This window comes from Felis catus, chromosome E1 (assembly GCF_018350175.1).
Source record: "Felis catus isolate Fca126 chromosome E1, F.catus_Fca126_mat1.0, whole genome shotgun sequence".
NCBI classification, from domain to species: domain Eukaryota; kingdom Metazoa; phylum Chordata; class Mammalia; order Carnivora; family Felidae; genus Felis; species Felis catus.
The window spans coordinates 22,703,624-22,731,433 of record NC_058381.1 but is presented as its reverse complement, the minus strand read 5'-3'; the positions used below and the strand labels follow the sequence as shown (position 1 = coordinate 22,731,433).

The 27,810-nt window shown below is 49.9% G+C and overlaps 1 protein-coding gene across 8 annotated transcripts in view; it reads left to right on the top strand.

Annotated features, from left to right (window-relative positions):
• The window catches only part of RFFL (ring finger and FYVE like domain containing E3 ubiquitin protein ligase), a 66,495-nt gene extending 40,031 nt beyond the window's left edge, over positions 1-26,464 (top strand). For 4 of the 8 annotated variants that reach the window (XM_023243789.2, XM_023243793.2, XM_045044936.1 and 1 more), the window contains 6 exons: positions 8,310-8,497; positions 15,277-15,690; positions 18,792-18,875; positions 19,840-20,050; positions 21,303-21,326; positions 23,772-26,464. In XM_023243789.2, coding sequence (XP_023099557.2) covers positions 8,318-8,497; positions 15,277-15,690; positions 18,792-18,875; positions 19,840-20,050; positions 21,303-21,326; positions 23,772-23,953 — 1,095 coding nt within the window. In that variant the 5' untranslated portion in view covers positions 8,310-8,317 and the 3' untranslated portion in view covers positions 23,954-26,464. Of the gene's footprint in view, positions 1-8,098; positions 8,207-8,309; positions 8,498-15,276; positions 15,691-18,791; positions 18,876-19,839; positions 20,051-21,302; positions 21,327-23,771 lie in introns of those variants that run through there. The other 4 variants (XM_045044931.1, XM_045044932.1, XM_045044933.1 and 1 more) reach the window with 4 other exon arrangements.
• The last annotated feature ends 1,346 nt before the right edge of the window (positions 26,465-27,810 follow it).

Genomic DNA, 27,810 nt, shown 5'->3' with positions numbered 1-27,810 from the left:
CCCAAAGTCACCCGACAGGGCTCCTCTCGGGAGACTATGGATGGAGAGGGTGCCAAAGACAGCCTAGGGGCTCCCAACATTGAAGAGCAGAGGGAGGGGAGAGAGCAGCAAATAGGCTTTGAGCTGGGAGGCAAACCAAGGACACGGAGTTGTGGAGAGTGTTTCAAGGAGGAGGCAAGGGTCACTTGTGTCTGGCTCTGCCAGGAGGTTAAGAGGAAGACAGAGAAGTGTCACTTGGATCTGGCCACTTGGGATTCCTTGGTGACCTTGAGAAGAAGAGATTAGGTGGAGTGGTTCAAGCGAGACTGGAGGGTTTAAAGAGTGAAGTTGATGAAGTGAGTTGAGTATTGGGAGAATTTTTTTTTTAAGGTTTATTTATTTATTTTTGAGAGCAATCGAGCAAGGGAGGGGCAGAGAGCGAGGGAGAGAGAATCCCAAGCAGGCTGCATCATCGGCACAGAGCCCTGTGTGGGCTCGAACTCATGAACTATGAGATCCTGCCCTGAGCCGAGGTCAAGAATCAGACGCTTAACTGTGCAACCCAGGCGCCCTAGGCTGATTTTATTATTATTTGACTGATTGATGGACTGTGGAATCAGGACTACTTCTTGCAGCCTGCAGAGCACGGGCTTCATGGTATAAGCGATTTAGTTTCACATCTTGGCTTTACTACCCTCTAGCTATGACCTTTAGCAAGTTAAGTTCTCTGAACCTTGGTTTTCTCACCTGTAAATGGGATGCACTAATCTAATTTGCCTTGCCAGAATTGTGAGGATCACATGATAAAGCACTAGGTAGTCCCTAGCTCAGTGCCTGACAGATCAGAAGTATTCTTCAAGTGGAGAATGACTACTTTCTTCTCTACTTCTGAAAACATGTAATTACTTATCAGTTATTTCAAAGAGGCATAGCTAAGCCATATTGATAGGCTTTCATAGCATTTCCTTTCAAAGTCATTGCAATTGTACTTTAATTGCTTTTTAAGGATAATAATACAAGATGAAGCAAAACCTATTCTGTATTAATGATCCATAACGTGGGATACTTTTCATAATGCACTTACAGCCTAGCTGCTTTTAACAATTCCAGGAATATGGTAGTGACAATAGGCAAACCTCCCTCACGGAACTGCAGACATTCTTGAAGGCTTGCTTCGTAGCCACTTTCTGATTTGCCCTGTCAGGTACTTCTTTGAGGATTGTGGGCATTGTAATTAGGTTTTCTAAAAAGGATTTTTGTGAAATCTTACACAGTGGTTCACCATAAGTATGTTAATTCCAGGATGTTGCATCTATGTAAAGCCCGTTGTTGCAGAAGTACCTTGGCACACAGAGCAGTTAATTAAAATCAGAACAGATTGGATGAGAACCTTGGGGACTTGACTTTACTGCCTTAGATTTTGGAGGTTAGCAAGGTGGTTTGGAGTCGCATTGCAAACTAGCACTTATTTTACTAGGGCACTGACATTCTGACCCTTCTACTCCATGGGTCCATTCTGACCCTTCCCTCCTCCTCGGTAAAGCCCATGACAACCACTGATCTGCTTAAAATTATTTGCCTTGGGCAGGTGAACGAGTGCAGAAGTGTCTGTTTTAAAATTACTTAGGATTCTAGGACTTAATGGGGAGAAATCACATTATCTCCCTTCTTGCCTCTAACTACGACTGTACTCAGCCTACCTGGGATAGATCATTTATCTTAACCCTGTTATTAAAACTGTAATTTTCCTGTTCAGCAGAGCTTAGTCTCTCAAGAAATGCCAGCATACTTGTCAAGCTGACACACTCCCACATGCTGACTAGCCTTCTCGGCCCCAGACCGCAGGGTTCCTCCACAGGGAGGAGCAAGTTTTCTTGCTCATCTTGGCCTTACACCTCCCGTCTTCCTCCTGGTCCTGCAGAGAGGGAGAGGAGAGCCTCGCAGGCTTCAAACAAGCTCCCTGGGACCGCGGTCAGAGACTGTATTTGGTGATTAAATCGCCAAGTCCGTCTGTTCCGAAGAGGGTGAGGGGAATCGGGGAAGGAATTTTCAAACCCTCAAAGAAGATTTGATCATTTTCTTTCAAGATCAGGAGATTTGCAGATCAGAAAGGGAACTTTCTCATGATGGCGCCATGGGCAAAATTCGTTATACACCCACAGTTGGTTCCACTTCCAGCCCTTTGGTAACACGATCAGATGCCAAGTGTGTGTGTCTGTTTAGGGCTGAGGGATAAAAAAATATTGCCAAGAGAAAAGCGTTTGGTTTGTATGGCAGTGTTAAAATTACAAACGCTTTCCTTTCACTCCCTGAGGTAATCCTGAATACAGTTGTAATTTAGGCTTCGTATTTTCCGGTTTGGCAAGAGAGTACTTTTAGCTGGCCACATTAGGAAATGGTATTTTAATTATATGTGAAAAAGAGTAAAAGCCTGGTCTCCTGACATTGGTGACAGGGTCACCAGTTACTGAAGTTAGCTACTTCAGCACTGGAGACCTCCCCCCGCCCCAGCCCTTTCTGTAATAGTCCCGTCCCCACGTACTCAATATGCCCGGGATAAGACTCCGTTCTCCACCTGCACATGGGGCCGGGGGAAGAACCCAGAGGCAATCTTCAAGTCTTCTCCCAGAGCCAAGACCTCCTGAGCCAGGCCACATACTTGGATAGGCTGATGGCTTTTCTTTCACAGCTCTTCAGAGGAGGCAGTTAAGATTAGAACCAAAGTTGAGAGAATGAAAATACCGCCGTGGAAGATAGATTGTCTTGGTTCTCGACTGAGGAAGGCCTTTCTTAGCTCTTCTGTCAGGATGGCCGAGTTGAGCTGTATAGTTGTGCCTCATTGGGCCCAGAGTCCCCTGGGGGCAAGGACCTAGTCGACCTCACTTTTGGTATTCCCAGTGCCCAGCACAGCGCTGGTGCTCCCTAAGTGCTTGGGAAAGCACAGGAATTTAAACACTGTACAGCTGGCTGGCCTTCTGGCTGTTTTCCTGTTGATCACGCCTTGCTCTGCGGGCCTACCCACCGTGTGGCAAAGTCCTTGGCTCTCAGAAAAAATTGCAACGTGCAGATTCCTTGTGCGAAGGAAAAGTTTGTTTTCTTCTTGTGGTTAACATCCCCCCACCCTTGTCTTTTTACTTCATCCGTTCACCTTTGTCTGCTGGCAGCTTATCTTTGGTGACATCTGTCTCCCCTTGCTTCCAGTCTCTGGTGAAAGAGGTGACCTTTCTCCTCCCCGCCCACCCCCAGTCTTTCTTTCTCCTCCTGGCCCTGACTCCCACCTTGTGTTGCCAGCTTCCCTTCCCCTGTAACCTCTTCCTCTTTGGGGGTCTCCTGCAGTTTCTGCATTTCTCTGTCTTGTGTTAGTAACCTGCATCCTCTTTAGCTCTGGCCTTCTCTCTTCCCTTCATGGCCAGAAGTTTCTTCAGAGAATAGTTAATCCTTAGGGCCTGGCTCATCCTCACATCTGACCTGTGGTTAGCCATCAGGTTCTCTCTTCCTTAACTGCTCGGATGAAGAACATATTCACGTTTTCTTGAAACTGGGGCCTGGGTCCATTGGACATTTTGTATTCCATGCGTTCTACTCTCCGGGTCATTTGACAGCATTGATCATTTCTTCCTGAAACACAACCCTCTTCCAGGTGCCCCTCCCCTTTGTTTTTATTTGTTTGTTTAGTTTAGTTTTGGGTTTTTGTTTGATTTTTTAAATTTATTTCTAAGAGAGAGAGAGACCGAGAGAGACAGAGCGTGAGCAGGGGATGGTCAGGGAGAGACAGAAACACAGAATCCGAAGCAGGCTCCAGGCTCTGAGCTGTCAGCACAGAGCCCAATGTGGGGCTCTAACTTGTGAACCGTGAGATCATGACCTGAGCTAAAGTCAGCCATTTAACCGACTGAGCCATCCAGGCGCCCCCAGATCGCCCACCTTTGAGCATTCTTCCTTCCACTGTTGTGATGGTTTTCCTCCACTAGCCCTTTAGGTCGGGTCTTCCCTGGGGCACTCCCTGGCCACCCTCTCTGACCCCCCACTGTCTAATTCAGTCTTCTGCCCCGTTCTGGCTTGTCATGCTTCTAGCAGGCTGAGGATTCCCAGACCTTTGTCCTCAACCAGGACTGTGCTCCTGTGTGCTGTGTCCATCAGCAAGTCCCCTGGGTACAAAACCCCACTTGTCGTCTTAACTGCCCCCTGCCTTCACACAGACACATGCCTCCTCCTGAGGGCCTTGTCCCTCGTTACAGTTAAGGATTCTACCGTGTCCTGTTGTTTTTTTCAGAGACCCCCAGGATTCGTCCAAGACTGCTTTCTCTCCCCATTCTCCCACTGCTTCAGTTCACTGACACATCCCACGAGTTCGTCAGAGATCTGTCTGTGCCTTTCTCTTACGCCCGTGTCCTCGTGTCTTGACTGTACTATAGCAGCTTCCTGCTCCTAGCCTTCCCCTTGCAGGCTTGTTCCCCAGGCTGCTTACTGGCAGAGTGCCCACTCTAAAATGTAAATAAGATCAGAAAACCTGCTTGCCTGAACCCCTCACCGTGTTCCATTACTTGCAGGATAAAGTCCAGATTCCTTATCGTGGTCTTTAGTGGCTGCTCGTTTGCCTGCTGCAGACCCCACCCTTACTCTTGACCCTACTGAACATTTTGTAGTTTCTTTTTGTATTTTTTTAACTTAAAACAAATGTTTAATGTTTGTTTATTTTTGAGAGACAGAGAGAGAGACAGCACGAGCGGGGAAGGGGCAAAGAGAGAGAGGGAGATACAGAATCTGAAGCAGGTTCCAGTCTCCGAGCCATCAGCACAGCTTGCCCATTTCAAGCGGGGCTTGAACTTACAAATTATGAGATCACGACCTGAGCTGAAGTCGGATGCTTAACAGACTGAGCCACCCAGGCACCCCCATTTTGTGGTTTCTTTAATGCCATGTTGCATGCAGTTTGCTCTTTCTTGCAAATTCCTTTTACTCTGGGCCAGTTACTCTAACAGCAGGATATGTGTGGCGTCTCACTGGAAAAGTCTTCTCTGGTCATCCCTCCACCCCTGGGGAGTTGATTGTATCTTTGTAGCCTCCCATATGCTGTAGGAACCTCTGTTAAAGCACTGAGCACCCTGAAATTTCTAGCTTTGGCTTTACATTTCTTTCTGTCTTTTTAAAAAGATTTTAAGTAATGTCTACACCCAACATGGAGCTCGGATTCACCACCCAGAGATCAAGAGACATGTGCTCTACTGACTGATCCAGCCAGGCGCCCCTACTTTTACATTTCTTGTTCCCCTGCCAGACTGTGAACCCCTCGAGGGTCAGATTTCTCCCTTTACCTGCCTAGCACTGGAAACAGCAAGGCACTGGCTTCCATAAAGGTTGCGTGTGTGGGGGAGTGGAGATTCTGACCAAAGTTGCAGACCACGCACAGCTGGGCTGCGCTGATCCTCGCCTTGCCCCCACCCCCTTCAGTTACTTGACCCCTTCTGTTAATTTTGTCACAGATGTCCATATCCCTTTTTAGGATAGCCCAGAAAGCCAATGGTAATTGTGGGGGAAATCTCTAGGTTTACTTTTTAATCTGAACCTTGCCAGAGAAATCGTGGCTGAGCTATTGTTATAATGCTCGTAGCAACGACTGATTTGTTTAGTGGCTCTCAGCCCAGAGAATGTCCAGGTGAGAAAAAGGAAGAACAGAAAGGTAGGACTTACTAGAGGCAGGTGTAGTAAAGCAAGGCTTGGGCCCAGGTCTTTTGGTTCCAGATCCTGCATTCCTTGCATTACAACACATGGTCCCAGATGCTCTTGTCCAGGTGATTGAGAGAATCGTACAACCCCTCTTTCAGAGGGGCCACTCTGCTGTTAGCGCCATTATCTTGCCAACACAGAACTCAGTTATTTAACTGTTTCTCACTTTGTTTTTCCATGTGAACTATTCATTGCAGTTAAGACTGTCTTCTAGGAACTGAGAGGCCTTGGACAAGTACTAGGCTGAGACCAAGGTGTTTGATGTGTAGGAAATGGAGTGAATGCGATTAAAGTTTAAATACCATGTGTGATTCATCCTGTAGTCTTTGTTGAGCTATCTATCTGCTGGGCACTGGCTGACTGTCATGGTCCCTGTTCTCAGGGGAGGGAGGGGGGTGGGGGGTGGGAGGAGGCGGATGTGAATCAGACATGCCTGCAAAAGGGAATGAATTCTCCATCAGGAGTATTGGGAAATGCTAGAAGCTAAGAAGGCCCTAGAGTAGTCAGGAGACCTAAGGTTATAGCTGTGTGAACCAGGAAGTGAATCTTCCTGCTGGGCCTCTGTCTTTTCCTCTGTGAGATGACCAAGCTTGAACCAGTCGGCTTCTTACTGTTGGTACTTCCCAGCTTAGCACATGTTTGAACTATGATTTACAAAGGCACTTTGCATGAGTCAGGAGGCAGAGCAGAAGGTACCATTCTTCTGTGTGACCTGATTATTGAGTAGTAACACTAAATGTTTCATTTATTATTTCTGTAGGCAGAGAGTTCAGGCTCAAAATGTCCATATTGACTGCCATGGTGTACTAAGAAAAGCACGCTCTTACTTCATCACGGCAATGCTTGGCATTACAGGGGACCCTTTTGCAACTTTAGGTTATTCTGACATTTGAGGGATTGGATCTTCTTTGTTCTGTGATCTTAAGCATCTGGGTGGCTCAGTCGCTTAAGCAACTTGATCTCAGCTCAGGTCTTGATCTCAGTTGTGAGTTCAAGCCCCGCACTGGGCTCCGTGCTGGGTGTGGAGCCTACTTAAAGCATTTGGGGTGCCTGGGTGCCTCAGTCGGCTGAGCGTCCGACTCTTGATTTCAGTTCAGGTCATGATCCCACGGTTGTAGGATTGAGCCCTGCATCGTGCTGAGCATGGAGCCTACTTAGGATTCTCTCTCTTTCCCTCTCACTCTTCCTCTCTAAAATTAAAAAAGAAAATCAGGGGCGCCTGGGTGGTTCAATCAGTTAAGTATCCATCTGACTTTGGCTCAGGTCATGATCCAGCCATTCGTGAGTTCGAGCCCCTTATTGGGCTCTGCACTGGTGGTGTGGAGACTGCTTCGGATTCTCACTCTTTCTCTCTCTGTCTCCCTCTGTCTCTCTCTCTCTGCCCCTTCCCCACTTACACTCTTTCTTTCTCTCAAAAATAAATAAACTTAAAAAAAAATCTACTCCTTTGGACAAAGGAGCACCCCTATTTGATATGTTAAATGGGAATAATATTCCAGAATTTCTTAATAAACCCATAGAGGCACCTCTTCAGCAAGGTTACAAACATTGGTTGAGTGTCTTCTGTGTGCAGGACACTGCTAGGATGCAGCACACACGTGGCTAAGAAGTCATCCCTGCCCTCAAGGAATTTATGCTTTAGTGGCAGAAAATAGAGGGTAAGAATGTCTGTGCAACAAACTGTTTAAGCTGCTGGGAGAGAGGTTTAGGAAGGACTGGAAGAACAAACGTCAGAGCAGTTTGCTCTGCTGGCCGGCAGAGGGGAAATCAAGGTGGGTGGCATGGTACAGGAAAAGAACGTTAGGTTTAGAGTCAGAAGACCTGGGTTTTCAGAATCTCAGTTCTCTGTATATTAGCTGGGTGACCTTGACTTCTTTGAGCCTGGGTTGCCTCATCTCTAAAGGAAATAATAATAGTTCCTCTCCATGGTCATTGTGAATATGGGATTATACTTGTGTGTGTGCATGTGCATGTGTGATAAAGTCCTTTCTTTTTTTAAGTTAAAAAAAAAAAACTTTTGTTTATTTTGAGAGAGAGAGAGAGAGAACGCAAGTGGGGGAGGAGCAGAGGGAGAGAGGGAATCCTAAGCAGGCTCCGAGCTGTCCACGCAGAGCCTGATGTGGGGCTTGAACTCACAAACTATGGGATCATGACCCGAGCTGAATCCGAGTCAGACGCTTAACTCGCTGAGCCACACTGGCGCCCCTGATAAAGTTCTATCTATCTGAGCTCTAGGAGCAAATTCATCTTCCTGAATAAAGTGGGTATTAGGTCACTTACGATTGCTAAGGCAGTTCTTTACTTGAAGTCAGGTCTCAGATTAAACCAAAACATAGCTCAGCAACCTTTCAAAGGTACGGTGCCATCTCGGCCGTCCGTGTCGTCCTGGTAGATCAGGCGTCTGTCTTGTGTGCAATGGCCACTGGTGAAGCAGGAGGTGGTGAGAAACCTACGGCCCCTGAAAACATGTCTTCACCTCGACGCTCGACTCTGGCAACAGGTGTGGATTGAGTATCCTGGCTCACTTGTGCCCTCGGGAATGGGGGAATGCAGTAGAGGTGTGTCTTAACTCTGACCCTTTTCCCCTTCCTCCCTCGCACCAGATTTTATCATGTGGGCAACCTGCTGCAACTGGTTCTGCCTGGATGGACAGCCTGAGGAGGTCCCCCCGCCCCAGGGAGCCAGGACGCAGGCCTATTCCAACCCTGGGTACAGCTCCTTCCCCTCCCCCACGGGCTCGGAACCAAGCTGCAAGGCTTGCGGGGCCCACTTCGCGAACATGGCCAGGAAGGTGAGTGTTGACTTCACGGCCCGCTGGGCCGCTACAGCCTCAGGTCCTCGGGCAAGCCTGCCGACCCCTCCGTAATGCCTGTCGCCTTGCCGTTGCCTGATCCCATAACCCACACCTGATCCCTTCACAAGATTGTTAAAGAAAAACTAGCCCAAAGCAGAGCATCTCAGCGTAGATTTGGAGCCAGACAGGCCTGAATTCAGATGTCAGCTTTGCTGCTTACAAGCCATATGACCTAACTTTTCTGGAGATTCTTTCCCTCCCCCGTCTCTAAAATGGGGGTGTAATAGTCATACGCATCGGACAGTGTTGTGAGAATAAAACGGTTAGGCCACCAGGGGTATCCAGCATGATGCTTGGAACGGAGCAGGCACTCAGTGTTACTCCCTTCATTCGCTGTCGTCATAAAAAGCCCGGGTGCAGATTAACTTGTTCTTTTTATCACTTGCAGTGCCGAGGACATCTCAGGTACATCAAGACCCTGACAGGACAAAGACCGGGGCTCCTTTACTGTAGCGACTTCACTGGCCATGCGCGGTAGTCATCATGTTTTCCAGATTAGCAAGCAGCAGGGAAGACCAGTGGCTGGGGAGTTGTGCCTGGGTGCGGGCATCCCTGGTGAGGGCTCAGAGGCGGCATATTCTCCTCGGTCAGGCACGGCCCGGGCTGAAGGTGAACCCTGACCTGGGAATTCCTGCATTCTTCTGCAGAGCGGGCGGTTTGCAGGCCTGGATGTGATGTTAGAATGGCGCTGATGGGGACTTTGAGAGGAAGAGCTACTTTTTAAGCCACGTGCTGTATGCCAGGGTCTGCTGTGAGCTGTGTGGATGTTTTGGTTTCATTTCTTCCTCACAGTGTCTCTGTGATAGAGGTTTCCGGGTCCCGAAACTCCCATTTTACAAATGAGAAACTGAGGCTTTAGAGTTTAACCGTTAAGAAGGAGACTGTCAAGTTCCTGGCAGATGGCGTAAGAGGGATTGAACGACTCCCGTCTTTTCCCTCCACTTAGGTAGTGCCCCAAGATCATGTGGTTAGTAGAGGGCAGAGCCAGGATTCACACCCAGCTCTTTGAATTCCCAAGCTGCCTCCCAGAAGACATTCAGCATGTCAGAGAATTCCTGTAGCGCTGACCACCCTTTTGTCCCCATAAGGTGGAGGAGGACTGGCATTTTGCCTCGTAGGTTGTGTTTTGCCTACGCTCCACTGCAGCGAAGGTGGGCCCTCAGCAGAGCTTGGCCGCGATTTGCTTGGCCGCCCTGGTCACTGCTAGAATGCCACCAGAGAGGCCACTGCAGGTGGCCAGGGAGCTGTGGTTCAGTGGCTGCGACGTTGTTCCCCTTACACTTAGACTGGAAGGTTGAGTCCTTGGACGGAAGCCGATGCAGAGACTAGAAGGAGCTGGGAGTCCTCTTAGTGATGGAGACGGTGGGGTGGGTTCGGGAGCCGAAGCGAGATGGGCAGGAGGCCCATGGGCTGCTTGTCACCTGCCGGGCACTGAGCTTGGTGTTTCAAATGCGTTCCCTCTTTGACCCCTTAACACAGCCTATGAAACGTGTGCTATTGTTTGTTCCCATTTTAGAGATGAAGAAATTGCTCTCTCTGTTTAAGGTAGTCAGTAGTTTCCAGGACTCCTCAGGTGCAACTAGAGTCTGTTGGATAGTCCAAGACCTTGCTGTTTTCAACGAAAAATGCTGGGAACAACCGTGGGAAGAAGTGGCAAAGTAACTTCCTGTTCCTTTGGAACAGGAAAGACATTTGTTTCAGTGAGGCTGCGTGAATTTGCTCTAGGTTTGTGTGACCTTTTCTTGAAAACATCAGTTATACCCTGTGGAAGGCGAGTGGAGGGGAGCAGAGAGTGAGCACAGTGATGGTGATCAGCTCGGGCACCAGCACACTAAGCGTGTCGAAAAGCATGTTGAGAGAACCAAGGGATCTGGAGAGTTCCTGACATTTCTGAGCCAGAAAAGAGAATGAGTGAGCAAGGAAACTGCCCCCAGAGAAGAGAGAATGGCGGGTAGGTGAACGTGGGAGGAGGCTTCATTTTTGTGTATGGTGCCTGTTTCCACCTGATGTAAATGTTTGCGCATGGCCCATCTTCAGAGGTGGAGCACAGGACGGGGATTCTGTTGATTTTGTTTGCAACTCTGTCCCCAGTGCTAGTAGAACAGTGACTGACATGCAGTCGTAGGCAATATGATTTTATAAATGAATGAATGACTAGGCAGTTGAGTTGCCAACAGTTTGTAAAGGAGGAAGCAGGCTGGAGGGTTTCTGTTTTCATTACTTCGTGGTTGATAATTCCATGCCGAAGATTTTCATTGAGGGCCCAACTCTGCTGCTGCAGCAGTGTGCTCGCAGCTAGAGGTTACAGGTTTGTGGAGACGGAGCTGAGTCGGCCTTTCCCTCGGGGAGCTCCCTGGCTGGCTAAGGAGGCCCTCATAGCAACTGTGCAAGTTGTGTACTAGGGAATCAGGCATTGCTGGTAAATTGAGACACCAGATAATTCTAGCTGGATGAAAGAAAGTTTATTGATCTGCAAAGCAGCGGCTGAAGTAAAGACACCAGAGGTGGGGCAAGTGCCAGGTGTGTTTGGGAACTGTGAGTGGCCTGTTTGGCCAGAGTGCAGGATGCTCGAGGAGTTAGGGTGGACCACGCTGGGATCAGATGGTGAAAGGCCATGACTTCCGCTGGAAGGAGCTTGTCACCAGATAGCAAGGAAGCACAAGAAAGATTTTGAACAGAGGAACGAAAGAGATCAAAGAGATAAGGAGAAAGCTTCTGTAGCAAAAAGCTTTTGGGGGGTATGAGAGGAAGAAAAGTTCCAGTTTGAACGGAAAAAGATGGCTATTGGTACGATGTTGTCTTGCCACAAAAATAAGAATTAATTTTGTGTAATTCACAATGGATTTTGTGACTATTAAGGATGTTTTCTCCTAAGAGAATTTTTCATTTGTAACTTCCTTCTTAAGTGGATCAGCATTCATATCTTTAGGGCTTGGCAAATAACAACCACAGGCTTTTAAAACGTGTTTTCTAGAAGTTGGTTGAAAGGAAATGATTACGAGGATCCTGCTGTTTTTCTTTTCTTCATTGTGGTCAGTATCTTCTGAATACTCATCCAGTACAATGCACAGATAACATTCAGGACTATCTGGAGAGAACATAGCTTGTACCCCCTGCCTTAGAGTTTTTAGTCCTAGAGAGGGATGACGAGCCAAAGGTTTTGCCCCAAGGCAAAAACCTCCTCTGTATTTGCAATACCCATGCGTAGTTTGGCAGGGGCCCCGACCGTTTTGGAAAGTGGGGTGGGGGGGCTGGTGCTCAGCCTCTTTAGTTGGACCAGTTGGGGGAGGCTGCGCAGGAGGAGGAGGAGGTCGTACTTAGAAACTGGAAGAGATCTTGGGATCTCAGAGTACTGGCAGAAGCTCAGAGATAAGGCAAAGGGGGAAGGGAATAAAAGGTGACTGTGTTACCTTTTTTTGTGAGTGCCCACCTTATGCTAAGGTTTCCTATGCATGACCTCATGTAATGCTTTCAGTAACCCTTAGAGGTGGGTTGACCTTCTGATGTTACAGGTGAGGAATCTGATGCCCTGGGAACTTACTTGTTTTGTACAAGTTCCCTTAGCGAGGAAGGGACCTGCCAGGAATGAATCCTAACTGTGTCACTCCTCAGGCTGTCCTCTTCCCCCCCCAGTGGGCTGCAGGGAGAAATGCCCATAGGAAGGCTGGTGCAGAGGAGGGGCTGTCCCACCTGTGCCAGGGAGTGTGCAAGGGGAGTGGGGAGGAATAACAGAAGGGCAGATTAGCCAAGGAGAGCGACCTGCCCTCCCCCGCCCCCCACGCCGGGCATCCCTTGAAGGGCGGTGCCTGTCTGGAGGTGCTGTACTCTCGGCAATTTTGCAGGGACGTTGGCTCCGCTAACTCATCTTTCATGCTTCCTTGTTACTCAGTTGGTTTGCAGGGGTTGCTAGAATTTATACACACGTGTTGCCTTTGCTCATTCTGCCCACGTTTGTTGACAGCCGTTTTCTCCTTTCCCTTTGTTCTGTCCTGGCTCTGCAGGCTGGTATGCTAGCCTGGAGGCTGTCTCACTCCTTGAGGGGGTGTTTCAGATGCCGGCTGACTTGAGAGTCCCCTGCGAGCAAGGGGATATGGAGAAGCTGGGTGGCTGCCTTTGCATTCTGATCTTGCATCCAATAATCCAATAAGCTGGGCACATTTGAAGAAAGAATAGAGAGTTGTTTAGATCTGGCTGATTGAGCAACTCAGGGCTTTTTAATTGCGTCAGGCTAGGTCTTGTCAAACTGCATTGACTTAAGTAACGTTCCACGTCAGGACCTGCAGCTTTATTATACCAAAGCCTCGTCATTTCGTGATCAGTCATCCTAAACGTATTTCATTTCCCAATAGAAAAGCTTTAGATCTAAATGAACCCCCCAGGACCCCAAAACATCTATTTTCCACCTGAGTGGCTACAGGTTTCAGGACTGTTATGATGCTCATGCAGCCGTGTGTCCTTTTAACTTGGGCTCTGACCATTTTATTGTCTGGTTATGACTGTAGAGAGTGAGGGAGCTGGATATGTGTCCTTTCAAAACGCCTTCTAAGTATGAGTGGTCAAAAGTGGGTGGTAGACATGCCCGTTTCCCTTTATGACACAAATGCCACTTGGAGCCTTCTTCAGCCTGCACAGGGGTATCTGATCTCGCCTAGGAGAACCTAAGTCTCTCGGGCATTCTTGCGAGTTTGAATTCAGCTTTCTATATTTAGAAGAGAGGGAACAGAAATATTTAGTTAATGCTCAAGTCACCAGAGGATGAAAAGTTTTTAATTTCTTTAGAGGACTAGTGTGTGCTTCCAGGGCCATGCCAGCGTGCCCACGGATTACCTCTGCCGTGGGAGTGTGGCCTGCTCTTGGCTGGGACAGAGCTCAGTCAGATGTCGCTGTGCTGGCTCAGCCTGTAGGGCGAGAGGCTGAGGATTTGCTTCCTGTGAGTTGAGCAAGCCCTTGTGTGCTGTGTGGTCTGCCGTTATGGGAGAGGCTGCTGTCATGCAGTACCTCCTACTTGCTAGGTGCTCTCGTCGTGCGGCTGGGACACTCTGCACTTGCGCAGATGAGAGCTCCTTAATCGCGTCTCGGGGGCCCCTGTAGCTGTCTGAGTATTTGCCTTGGGTATGCTGCCGTGTGTCTCTGGATTGCCAGCACTCTGGGCCTTCCTGGGGTGGGGGGGTTTGGAGATGGAGAGCCAGGCCCTGGACTAGGTCCTGCTGTAGGTTTGACCGGGACTGAGTTAGGCAGCATGGCCTGGTGCAACGGGCGTGGCTGCGGACATTCCACATGGACAGGCCTGCAGTGTGAGTCCCAGCTCTGCTGTTCCCTGCCTGCCCTCGAGTACGGTGCTTAATTTCTCTGGGCCTCGCCTGCTTGGTGAAACAGGGAGGCCTGTTAATAATGATTGATTAATGATTATGTACATTAATACATAATACAGTGATACAGTAGTGCTTTGCGGGGTTGCTTTGAGAATTAAATGACAGGCCCTAGCACATCATGGCCTCTCAGTAAATTTAATTAATAATTGTAGTAACCACCATCATACATATGCATTTGCTTTCTTTTCTCAGCAGTAAAGTAGAAAGAATCGTAGTTCAGAGTTTGAATCCTGGCTCTCAAAATTATCTCCCATTTCCTAGAAATAATTAAAAGAGTTAACACTTATTGAAGAATCATGTGTCAGATATGCTAAATGCATTCTCTCTTAACTATACAACGGTCATATGAAGTAGATACTATTATTGCCCCCATTTTACAGATGAGGAAACTGAGGGCTAGAGAGGCTAAGTTACACACCCAAGGTGACACCATAAAAAATGGGGGAGAGGGGCACCTGGGTGGTTCAGTCAGTTAAGCGTCCAACTCTTGATTTCCACTCAAGTCATGATCTCACAGCTTTGTGAGATCGAGTCCCGAGTTGGGCTCTGTGCTGATGGTGCAGAGCATGCTTATGATCCTCTGTCTCTCTGTGCCCCTCCCCTGCTTGTGCTGTCTCTCAAAAAATAAATAAATAAACTTTTGAAAACAATGGAGGGGGGAGACTAAATTAAAATGTTGGTTTTTTTTCCGACCCTAAAGTTGGTATTCTTCGTAACCTCTGTTTCTCTATCTGTACAATGAAAAAGTAAGCCTCAACTGGAATAATAAACGTAGCGTCCCGTACATGGATACACAGATGCATACGGGGGGGGGGGGGGAGGTCTGCCATCTGGGGGTGGTGTTTAACCTGAAAAAGGGAGCTGGCACCCGCATCCTGGGGCGCCTGGCTGGCTCAGTCGGTAGAGCGTCTGACTCTTGATCTCGGGGACGTGCGTTCAAGCCCCATGTCGGGCCGTGGGGCCTACTTTAAAATAGCCTAAAAAATAGGTAGCTTTGGGGCGCCTGGGTGGCGCAGTCGGTTAAGCATCCGACTTCAGCCAGGTCACGATCTCACGGTCCGTGAGTTCGAGCCCCGCGTCAGGCTCTGGGCTGATGGCTCAGAGCCTGGAGCCTGTTTCCGATTCTGTGTCTCCCTCTCTCTCTGCCCCTCCCCCGTTCATGCTCTGTCTCTCTCTGTCCCAAAAATAAATAAACGTTGAAAAAAAAAATTAAAAAAAAAAATAGGTAGCTTAGTACAAGTAGGAGTGATTGGGGGAGGCCTTGCTAGGCATGCAGCCGTAGGCCCCCATCCCACCCCCTCTTGTCCTCCGTCTGACATGGTTTCCGCTGCCTCTTGCTCTAAGCAGCAGACCTGCCTGGACTGCAAGAAGAATTTCTGCCTGAGCTGTTCGAGCCAGGTGGGAAACGGGCCCCGCCTCTGCCTTCTGTGCCAGCGGTTCCGAGCCACAGCCTTTCGGCGGGAGGAGCTCATGAAGATGAAGGTGAAGGACCTCAGGGACTATCTCAGCCTCCATGACACCTCCACCGAAATGTGCCGGGAGAAAGAGGAGCTGGTGTTCTTGGTGCTTGGCCAGCAGCCCGTAATCTCCCAGGAGGGCAGGACTCACGCGCCCACCTCGTCCGCGGATGTCCCCGAGCAGCAGGCCTTCCTGACCCAGCCTCGCGCCAGCACGGTACCTCCTACCTCGCCTCACCTCGCCTCTTCGTCCGCACAGGCCACCTCTGTTCCCCCAGCCCAGGCTCAGGAAACCCAGCAGGTATGCACCGGGTCACGGCCGCCCCCGGCCGGTCAGGGGGCTCAACGCGTCTCCTGCTCGCTGTGTGCGAGTGGGCATGAGGCTAAGTGTCCCTTCTGCCTACTGATGCAGGCATGTTTTCTGGACATCAAACCCCGGTTTTGTTTTTTTCAGAGACGATAATGCACAGCATCAGGTATTTTTGTGGTTTTTGTATCTTCTCAATACAGACATATATCCCTGTTAGTCAGTTTTAAAAAACTCATTGTTCCAGAAATATTATGAGAAAGCTGTTAATTCCAAATTTAGTTCTGTGCAAACTGCCCTCCTGCTTATCTTTGTTATCAGTCTTCCTTAGCCAGGTGGGGAGCTCGGTGCCTTAGTAACCGTCACAAGGCACGTAGGAAAAGGCACATGGAGAGGGAAGGGAGAACGGAGGAACACTGCGACCAAAACACGGTCGCTGCTTCTCTCGCCAGTCACCGTTTGGGTCAGGTTGTGGTTGGTATACTATGGAATGGGAAGTGGCCTTGGCATCCTCCCAGGGGGCTTAGAAACAGCAGGCAAAGAGCAGCACATTGGCGGAGCTGTGAACCAGGCCTGGGGAGTACAGAGCTGCCTGTGCCTTCAGGAAGCCCCTGTGAGAGGGAAGGTAGATGTGCAAACCAGCTACTGGGTTAGAGCAAGGGCAGTACACTTACCCAGCGTGTCAGGAGTGGTGGCGCCCCAGAGATACACTGAAGTGCCTAGGTGACCCTTTTATTTTTCTGGCATGAGGACCTAGAAGATCTAGTTTCCATATCCAATCTGTCACTGACTCTTTGGTCACCTTGGGCAAGCTTTGAGCCTTCATCGATGAAATGGGGTTAGCGATCCCAGACCACTTTTGCTCTCACCAGGATGTTGGGAGGACTGGCTGGCGTGACAGCGGGTCTGAAGAGCTGGGAGCCTCTTACAGCTGGCTTAGCACTGGTGTCAGGTCCTGTGCAGGCCGTGGCTGGCCGCTGCCTCTTGCTTGTGACCCCCTCCTTCGCCGGGACTGGGCCCCTGATTCAGCTCTGGCAGGCACTGAGGCATAAAGGCCAGGGTGCTGGCTTACTTCACCTGCAGTAAACTCACATAGCTCTCTTGGGGGCTGTGGTGTGCCCTCTCCCCAGCTGGACTTTAACTCTTCCCTACACTGGGGCTCTGTCTCCTGGCAGGTTTTACCCCCTAGTATGACTTCCTCCCTTGGCTGGGTTGAGCACTCCTGTTTATGGGGAGCCCGGAAAGTAACTTGAGGAAATTGCTGTTCCCTAAAGAACTTTCAGGTGGGTTTTTCCATGAAAGGAGTAGGTTCTTAACTTCCTGCCCTTAAGCAGAAGTTCCAGGCTGCACCCGCAGGTCACAGCTCACATCCCCTGTTCTGGTGACATCTGCAGTTTTCAAGCCAGGAGAAGAGACCTGGGAAGTCAAGTAACTCGTGCAGACTACCTGCACCTAGGACGCAAATCTGCCATGGCGTCCGCTCCAGGCTTCTTTCCCTTCCCCTTAGCACCCTGGCCATCACTACTAGGGATAGAAGTGGGTGGAATAAGCAAAATAGTGGGTAGACACTAGTTACAGATTTTGATTTAGCCAGTGGGCAAACTGAAAAGACAAGAGCATGCTTTGCAGTGTGGATTCCAGTTTCTCTTTCTAGGAAAAAAAGGACATACAGAAGCTGTCTACTTAGGAGGTTAGGCTCGGAAAGGCTTTGTAACTCCAGGAGACTGGTGGGTACCACATCCACGTAAAGCTAAGGGAGAACCAGATACTGTTTTGGGTGCATCCCCATACATGTATGCTACATGTGTGGTCTCACCACCACCTGGCATTTTTGGTGGTGGTGGTGATTTTTACTTTTCATTTCCATTGTAGTTATTGGCCTCTTCTTAATTAGCTCTATGTCATGCATCGTAATCTGGGATGAGTGGTTGGGGCCATGGGGGACTGGTTTCCTGGGCTGTCCCTTTATTCTGAGAGTCTGGAGGAAAGGCCCGTGAGCTCAGACACCTGTTCGCTCCTGGCTCACACCAGGGCCTTTGCTTGGAGGGAGCAGTGGGTGAAGAGGCTCTAGTTAAGGGGGTTGTGGCTTAAATGGTGATGCGGGGGTGGGGTGGGGTGCCTGCGTGGTTTAGTTGGTTAAGCATCTGACTCTTGATTTTGGCTCAGGTCCTGATCTCCCACTTTGTGAGATTGAGCCCCGTGTCAGGCTCTGCTTACTGACAGTGCAGGCCTGCTTGGGATTCTCTCTTCCTCTCTCTCTGCCCCTTCCCCACTTATTCTCTCTCTTTGTCTCTCAAAATATACATTAAAAAAAATGGTGATGGAACTAGGAGGCTCACAGTTTTAACTACTCTTTGACAAAGCCTTTTGAGAAGTTAGAATTCTAAACTCCTTAAGCATAGACATCTGTCTTTATAGTTTTAGGCTAATAGATTCTCTGGTGCGTTAAGGTAATTTTTGACCAGGTATCAAGATAGCTCTTAGTAATAGTGTGCACTGCTGGTCGGAGCACATTTCTAGAATGTAAGAGCGGTGACTGGATGGAAGAGAGGGAACAGAGTGATAAGGGTCTAAAAAGTCTCATCTGGGTCAAATGAGGAAGCCAGGGAGATGTGGTGTGGAGGCGAGAAGACATGACGTGAACAATTTGTGAGAAGATCGTGGACATTGGTTCCAGGGGTAGAACCAAGGATGGTGGGTAGAAGTTACAGGAAGGGCAGTTTGGGATCAGCGTCAAGGAGAACCTGGATGGCAGTTAGAGAGCAGCCCGCAGTGCAGTGGACCTGTGGTCCTCCCCTCACTTGGACTGTTCAAGCTGAGATCACATTGATGGTGAGTGGCCACTAATGCCACCCTGGTGGTGAGCAGAAGTAATGTATTGCTTGTTTTTTAGAGTTGAAATCTGTTTGTATTGTTTCTCCCCCCGACAGAGTCAGTATTAAAGAGCAGTCTTTTGTAATGCTGTGGTTCGAGACACCAGATTTCCGGGGGAGATGGGAATACGTTTGGATATGGTATGAGCTGGGAAGAGGCCCATGCTGTGCAAATCCCTGGGTCGTCTCTGTGGATGTGATGGCACCTTTCTCTTCCCACAGGCCAATGGCCATGTGTCTCAGGACCAAGAGGAACCCGTCTACCCGGAGAGCACAGCCAGAGCACCTGCTGAGGATGAGACCCAGGTGGGGCCTCTGCTCGGGTCTGTGCCTTTGCCTTTGTTCTTTCACTGGTGTTGCCAGGCTGTGATTGGGACCCTCTCAGCGGACTCAGAAGTGAAGAATCAGCCTGTGATGATAGTCTTACAATTCTGTTTTCAGGGGTGGAGCTTAGTGTTAGCGTTCCAGATAAACCTTGGAAGCCGTCAGTTGTTAAGTGAGGAGTTGTGAGGTCACAGTGGAGACCAGGGAGCCTCGCGGCCCCCTTTGTTTCTAGTCTCTTGCCTTTCTGTAAGTCGCCAGAGGGCAGGCTCCTGGTGCTGCCGCGCAAATCTTGTCGTTCTTTTCTTCTGCTTCTAGCACACAGTAGCTATTGTCAGGAGAAGGAGGTCAGAAAATCAGGAGGAAAGATGAGACGGAGTTCAGGCTTCAGCCACGGCGGGGCCAGTCCAGAGGGCACAGCCAGCAGGGCCACGAAGCTGTGGTCGAGGTCGCGTACAGAGGAGTGCTGGCCAGGGAAGTCTGCCTCTTCCAGAGGGAAGCAGAACTCACTCCAGGGGAGAGGGGAAAGGCCAGCACCATGCTTGGTGGTTTCTTGTGTTGCTACCTTTAATCTTCACAGGAACCCTGTGCGGCAGGACGGCAATTTCTCCTTTACGGAGGGGAAGACCGGCTTAGAGAGGCGAGCAACTTGCTCGATGGTGTTTAGCATCAGTCGGTGGAGGAGTCAAAATTCGGGCCGCATGACTCAAACCGGTGCGCCTTCTCCTGTATGACACCGGTTGGTGGGTTTGGGGCTGGCTGTGCCTGAGCCCAGGACCGTGGGTCAGGAAGAGACTGGGGGCTCTTTTGCAAAGCAAAGCACCAGGCCAGGTCCTCTTCCTGCCTCTGTTCCTACTTACTTCTTGAGGTCGGGCCCAGAAGTACGGTCTCTTGGCGAGAGCTTGGGAGGTAAGAGCTGAGCCCACCGATCTCACCGTTGCCATTGCAGTCTGTCGACTCAGAGGACGGCTTCGTCCCAGGCCGGAGGGCCTCTCTGTCTGACCTGACCGACCTGGAGGACATTGAAGGTCTGACCGTGCGGCAGCTGAAGGAGATCCTGGCGCGCAACTTCGTCAACTACAAGGGCTGCTGTGAGAAGTGGGAGCTGATGGAGAGGGTGACGCGGCTGTACAAGGACCAGAAGGGCCTCCAGCACCTGGGTGAGGGGCCGGCTGCGCGGCAGCTGCACACAGACCCGGACCGCTTGCTTGCTCTCACTCTAAAGCCTGACGGCACCGACCTGACTAGATTTCCGTGTTTTTAGCCAAGGAAGGAGTCACCTTACGCATCTGCACTGGCCAGTAATAGCTGCCATTTGAAGTTGAGTGCCAGGACCGGCTCAGGCACCGTGTACATTCATTTAATCCTCAGAGCTGCCTGCGAAATAGGCATGATTGGCATTACCCTTTTATTGTAGAGCCTGTATTTGAACTGAAGGCATCCTGGACGGAGTCCATAGCCTTTCCCACCACATGTCCCCCTCCCCCCCCTCCCACCCCACCATACCCCGCCATACCCCGCCATACCCCGCCCAGCAATACCCTCCTGAGCAGTTGGGAGATGAGGAGGTGCGTCTGCACACGTGGTACAGGGGAATAGATCTATTCTGCCTGATCGTGGGCTTTCCCTGCAGTCATTTCCCAAAGCATTCTACACGGCATCAGTTTAGGCAGTGCCCAGTAAAATATCTAGGCCTGTGGTTGAATGAATTTGGGGAAAGAACTTCGTCTCCCTATTACCGATTCATGAGGGACGCCATAGGAAAGGCAGAGAAGTCCTGTGGAAGAGGAGTGTGTATTCAGCTGTTTTTAAACTCCTCTTTTCCTAAAATTTCACCTAGAGCCCTCTCCTCCCCACCTGATTTAGCTTCTGCAATCAGCATTTTGATTCCGTGCATGCTGTTGGTGGTCGAGATCCGATTTCAGGCTCTCCTGTCCCACTAGTTTATCAGAGTTGAGGATGTCTGACTAGTCGCCTGCTCACAGACTCACTTTCCTCTCTGGGATTGTCCCCAAAATCCCTGTAGAGTTGTGATGTCCTGGGGAATAGGACATAGCCCCATGGGAGTACCTCATCCAGACTCCTTTGCTGACTGTTCCTTCCTTCTTGATGTTAATGCTGCTTCAAAAGTGATAGAAAAGGATACTGTGCCTCTGCAGGGTCCTGCCTACTTGGCAGTGTTGTTCATCCAAACCAGTGGAATCCCTTTTACCAAGACTGGACCGGACACGCCAGCGGGAGCTGTGTGTGAGCTCTGAGCGTGTGAGCGAGGAGGGCGGGCGTCTGGCTGGGCTCTTGGCCAGCCTGGCTCCCAAGCAGGGAAGCGGTCCGAGCACAAAGTGAGGACAGGCTGGTTGGAGACGTTCCTCACGCCATCACACATTCAGACATCTTCTTTTTCTTTCCTTGCAGTGTGTGGTGCTGAAGACCAGAACGGTACGTAGTTGCTTCTATTTGGGACCGTGCTTGGACTCTGAGCTCTTCTGTTTTTCCCCTCTGCTAACCCTGCTTCCTCTTAGCAGGCTAAGAATTGTGAACGTATTGGCATCTAGACAGCGTAGGGAAAATTTCACGGAGAACCAGGGCTTCTCAGCATCTTTAAAAACTGTCCTTCTCGCCTCCCTGGGAAAGCTGGGGAAGGTGAAGAGTGGCAGCCTACCCAGGGGCAGACTGGATGTGCATGTCTCGGGGTTGCCAGAGCTTGGGAGCCAGCATCTGTAAAATATTTACCAAAGCGAGCGGCGGCGCGTGTCGCATTCGCTTCATTTTTCATACTCCTGCTGCTAAGGTGCTCCTTCCCCTGCAGTTTTCACTCTGTTCTGATCTGAGTGGGGAGGGTCTCTGCGTGTACCTGCAGAGAAATCGCCTGACATGTTTCACAGCTCCTGGTACCAACCAAAAAGAGAGGGAGGTGACCTGAGCCTTGTTCATACAGGGCTGGGCGGTGGCTGGAGCTGCTCTCGGGATGGAGCAGGAAAGGTGTCACATGTGGTGCTCTCTGACCACAAGACTCCTATACCACCCTGCTGCCACACCCCCACCTGGGTGTTAAAGACAGCCACTGGGCCTGCAGGTACCCCAGAAAGCACTACAGAAATCTGGCGGGGCCTGGGCTTCATTCTAAAATTACCTTTGTTCTGCCTTTTGAAAGCCTCAAGGCTGTGCGATGGAGCTCTGCCCCCAAGAGAGAATGTTCTCAGAGTAGTGTTGGGGCCTGCAAACCATTTTAAAACTTTCGGAAGACTCTCCCGAACTTGTTCTTTAGTAAAATGGCCTTTTGCTCAGATAAATCCTCAAACGTTGAGTTCTCGGCCCCCACAAACCCTTGGGGGTTCTAGACTCACTCCCTCTCCTGGTGCCAAGATCAGGCTAATCCACATGCTGTCTTGTTTGTTTGTTTCTCTGGGAGAATACTGGCAACTGAGTAGATGGGTTTATCGTTGTTCCTAAGAACAGCAATCAGTATGATATTCTGTAGTTCGCTCTAGATCATTTTATGTATATAGTTCAGTCCTTTCCAAACCCCTGTTGGGGCCAACAACTGCTCGAAGGGGCCAGTAGGTTTCACTGCCTTTCACAGCTAGCCCACCTCAAATGTTGCCTGACTTTTTGAATAGTCCAGGAAACAGAAGAAAGTGCAGAGCAGCAGTGGCTTGGGACAGGTGACTGGCACGCGACCAGCTCCCTGCTTATGGCTACCTGGTTTGGGCTACCATTTAAAACATGCTGGGGGTGGCTGGGATTTTGGACGTGGATTTTCTGTTTGCACTAAACTAGGATCCTGGCCATGCCCACTGCACCTCATCACTGGCCCAAGCCAGCCAGCTGCTACTAGCCCTGTGCACGGAGCAGCTGATACTAATTCCATAGTCCCTGTCCTTGGGCCACTTGCCCGGAAGGCCTGCCTGCTGGGATTCGAATCCTGGCTCCTCTACTTAGCAGTTGTGTGTCCTTGGGCAAGCCACTTAACTCCTTGGCCCCAGGTGCCAAGAGTACCTACTTCCTAGTTTCTAATGAGGAATCAGAGAGTGCAAATAAGCAAAGCTCTTACGACCCTGCCTGGCACAGCATTCTGCAAACGTGAGCTGCTAGCACTCCTTTGGGAGATGTTCATTTATGAGACATTGAGAGAACACCTACCACATGACTGGCATGTTAGTGATTCAAAGAGAGATACCCGACCTCAGAGCAGACAACAAATGCTAAGTGTAGAACTGCAGAAATTGATGGAATTTGTTGAATTAAGGAGCTCCTGGTGTGGTGGGGGAGATAAACACTGTGATCCAATGCGAGGAGCAGGCGTCGGGGGGTGGGCACAGAAGAGGGAGCTATGATCTCTGCTGGGCTCTTCTGCCTGGAAGTCCCCTCTGAGGAGGCGGCCCTGGGGAGGTCTGTGGGATAGCACAGGGGGGCCCCCCTGATCCTTGGCTATATGAAATTGGGGATATGTTTACCGATAAGCCCTGCCATCGTTAACAAGCCGTTCACTACAGTACCATTTAGATCTAAACTTTTTGGAACCAGTTCTTTATCTTTTCAGCATGTTCTGCCTCAAGGGATAATGAGTCCCCAAGTGCCACTTTCTCACCATATTACATCCTCAACTGTCTGAAAATTCTTTTAAGCTTTGAGGACTTGGCCTTATTTAGTTCTCCTGTGCTGGCTTGTGTTTGATCTCCAAGTACTTTATTCTTCAGATCCGTAGCCTGCCCCACAGAGGCGCAGATTAAGCACGCAGCTGGGATTGAGGACTGGGGGCGGGGGGGGAGATGTCTGCCTGGAGCTCCAGTTGAGGGAAGTGTGTGGACTGGGGCGTTTGTTCTCTTCCACACTCACAGCCTCCCCTCCCCTCCGCCCGCTTCCTGCCCGGTGTTTGTACAGGGGGAGCGGCACCGTCCAGCGTGGAGGAGAACCTGTGTAGGATCTGCATGGACTCGCCCATCGACTGTGTCCTGCTGGAGTGCGGCCACATGGTGACCTGCACCAAGTGTGGCAAGCGCATGAACGAGTGTCCCATCTGCCGGCAGTACGTGATCCGAGCCGTGCACGTCTTCCGATCGTGAGGGCTTGCACCGGCTTCTTCAGTGCCTTATGGGGACGTAGCTTGAGGTGTCTGGGCTCCAGACTGGGCAGCTCACAGAGGGGCAGGCTACCAAGAAAATCTGCAGTGCTCATGAGACCGGGGCAAGCAAGGATGCTGTCACCTCTGGGCATGCCTGTCCTGCCGCGGAGGCCCACCTCTTGGCTGGCAGCGCCGGAGGCCGGTGGAAACCGGAACAGACTGCACAGGCAAGTCCCTGTCTCAGTGATCTTGGGGTAATGATGGCACCTGATGAAGAGAGGACTTGCCAGAACTTGGACCGCATCTTCCTCCTTTCATCCGAAAGCCTAACAGTTTCACCCTTGTGTACCCCACCCGTCCTTCTGAGCTCCTTGCCTCTGGCCTTCACTGGTCAGAAGTCCTGGTAGAAATGGTTCTCTTCCTCCCCAGCACATTTGGATTTATTTCTGCTCTGGCTTTCTGTGCTTTAACCTACCTTTGCTAACGTCTCTGGCTACATTGCCTAAAATCCATTTGTTTCTTCAGACCAAAAAGATGTTAGCTTATCAGACCGAGAGTGATCCTCCTTGGGACTGAATTTGGACCGGTAAACTTAGCTCTGGTGAGGAACAAAACTCAACTGCTACTGAAAAATTTCAAAGTCATGAAGAGTTGCTTCCTTAAGTGCTGGGACTGGAAGCGATGAGTCTCCTGACCCCAACCCCGGCTCCCAAACTGCTGGGAAGTTCGAGTCCGTTTGCGTGAGATGGCTCACACAGCCTCTCTGCTTCTCTAGGGCCCGCACGCCATCCCTGTTAGTTTGAGAGAAGAGAAAGTGTTGGGTGGAGGCAGGGGCTTTCTGCTTAACTTTGACTTCTCCAGCAGACAGGAATAGCAAACCACTTTCCTCTGAGAATGAAGTCCCACTCTTTTCCATGGTCTCACTGAAGGCAGAGAGCCTTGCTCTCCTCTAGCCACACTTCTCCTGAAGTTCCTGGAGACCAAACCTCAACACCCGAGGGGTATCTGAAGTTACCGAATGAGACTGGAGTCAGCTGTTGAGCAGACAGCTGCAAGTCTTACTTCCCCAGGTTGGTGGGGACTCTCTACTCCCATTTCCTTTCTCAGAACACTGACTTGAGGGCAGGTCAGGAAGAAGCATTCTCAAGGTCCTTTAGAAAGACCATACATTGAGCTAGAGGATTCTTGAGCCCTTTTAGGGTTGTTCTACCACTGGAAGAGCCAAAGGGCTTAGGTTTGCTGGAGAAGCTTAGTCAAGAACCCACACACATGCTATCGAAGAGCCTTGTGTGCGGCCATCACCAATGGATGAACTACACAAACCCTAGACACCCGAGGGCCTTGGCAGACCACCGCCCCCACCCTACTCCCCTGCCGAACAGTCAAGTTCTCTCAGACTGGAACCTAGCATGACTTTGGAAGACAGTGGGAAACTCCAAGGGGACCTGTTTATCGGTACAGATGTGCTTAGGCTTTCCCCCATCATCAACCACTATTCCCCTTCAGAGGAGTGAAATGATTGCATAAGGTGGTTGCCAGTTGAACCACTGGGCCACTTACCTGGACATTACACCAAGCCCTGGATGACTGGATTCTGGGACTCAGCCTTTGTCGGAATTGGGGGAATCAAGAGGTCAGTGAGAGAACCTTTGACCTTTCTGCTGGACAGTAAATATTATGGTTTACAATGCGTACCAGTTTGGCAGAGAATTCCACCACTTCTCGATTCCACTGTGAAACAGGTCTATATTTATGCAACTCAGTTAAGATCTAGCAATAACTTCAGGGCAGATGCTGGCTCTCTCCCTAAAACTTGCTTTCACTGCTGAGGCCTTCCCTCTCCCCACCTCCCACAGTCCCTCTCCTAGACAGAAGTTACGAATAATATCCTGAAGGTTAGTAACCTCAGTAAGAATTATAACTGGTATCGTTTCATTCTGGAGAAAGAACTTGCCTTGGAGTCTTTTGATCTATTTTTGACGAAGGTTTTCATTCAGGAAAAATGGTGTCAAGCCACCCCGATTTGTCGTCATCCATCATTATCATACCAAATAAAGGCTGGGAATTCAAGATCCCATTTCAGTTACTATCTAATCTAGGTAGAAAACCTGATTTTTCTGAGTAACCACCGCCCCCTGCCCCCGCCCCCACCCCTCATGGATCCTTGGGTCTTAATTATCATGAAAACCTCTAATTCTTCCAGTTATTCCATGGCTTTTGCTGTGATTGTTCTGAGATTTCATTTGAGACTTGTTTCAAGACTTAGGAGAGCTGACTGGTTCATAATATATTGGAATAGTTGGATCCAAGCTAGTAAGAATAAGCTGTACAGGAATTCATGCACAATATATATTGTATAAATTGGTTGAAATCTTGGGGACGTGAATGTGTTACTTCAAGTGGCTTATATTAAGAGTCTTCAGAATTACTTGGGTGTTAAAGCAAACCCAAATGTGTATTTTTTGTTACAGAGCTCTGCTTTATAATTTTGTAATAAAATTTCACTATAGAAGCCTGTCTCATCTGGTGGGAGAACACCAGAGGTCTGAGAGTTAAGACTGACAGAGTTGATACACCACAGGCTAATCCCAGGCTGTGTGCACACAGGCATGCTCTTGAGAGACTGCATTATTTGTGGAGATGCTTAGGCCACTGTGGCCTTATTGATATTCCTGTTCAACAGATGAGGAAACTGAAGTTTGGTGCTGTTTTGACTTGCTCGAGGTCTCACAGCTAGAGTATGGGAGAAGCCACGGAACAGCCTACGAGAGGACGGGAGCTGTGTAGCAAAAGAACCAGCCTTAAGACTAAATAGCAAGAAACACCAACTGAGTTCAGACACTTGACACTGATCTTATAGAGATGGGCCTCGAAGATGTGGGCAGAAAGGAATCTGAGGACAGCCAGTGTGCCCAGTCAAGACTTCAGGTGACCCTGGGAGCCAGAAGGTAGTTTTTGGATATAGCTGTAGTAGTTATGGCTCAGAGGTCACTGAGCCTCGTGGGCAGATGGCTGTGTGCACACAGGCCTGTGTGGGGAGAGCTAGATTCCGTGCACATCTACCCTGGGACTCAAGGAAGCAATCTTGCCTGGTGGATGTAAAGGCTGGAGGCTGAGCTGCAGCTGTCCTCCTTATTCTGGGGGACCGGCTTGCTGAGTACCCAGGACAACCTCCTGTACGCTGCCAACCAGCAGCATGTAAACAGTCTCCAAGGAGGGCAGGCCTCCAGCACTGTGCTGGGGAGGTGTAAGATGTTGTTGCCCAGGGTCTGAGAAATACGAAGCTGTGTAGACAGTATAATCTCAGCGGCAGAAAAAAAACACGCAGGAGAGAGACTAGAAGGAAACAGACATAGTACCTTGAAGAGCGAACTGAAAGAACACCGAGCAAGACCCGGAAGGGCCAAAAAGGGCCAGGCTCATTACTAAGATAATCCCCTGTGGCTGGCAGGGCCCCTCTGCCATGAGGGCACACCTGGAGTCTAAGTGACTGGTAAGGGCAGGTAGGTTGGGTCTAAGTCAGCTGGGCCAAAGGGCAGTGACAGTGTCCTTTGGCAGAATCCCAAGGGGCACACTTTGTTCTTCTGCCCTGTCTGGCTGGCCCGAGGAGGCTGGAGAAGGGGGTGGAAATTTATGTAGGTCAGCGCTCAAAGGAGCAGCAGCTTTTGTCTCCACAAAGGACAGAATAAAGAGAGTCTTATTCTCAATACTGATGTGAGACTGAATGGTGCCTATTCAGAAACACCAGTGTGCTGGACTAGAGTCAGGGTGGTACCAACCCCTCCTGTCCCTTCCTCCCAACACACTTGAACCAGCAGGTAGACACCCAGACGAGGTTAGAGCTGGCCTCCAGGCCGA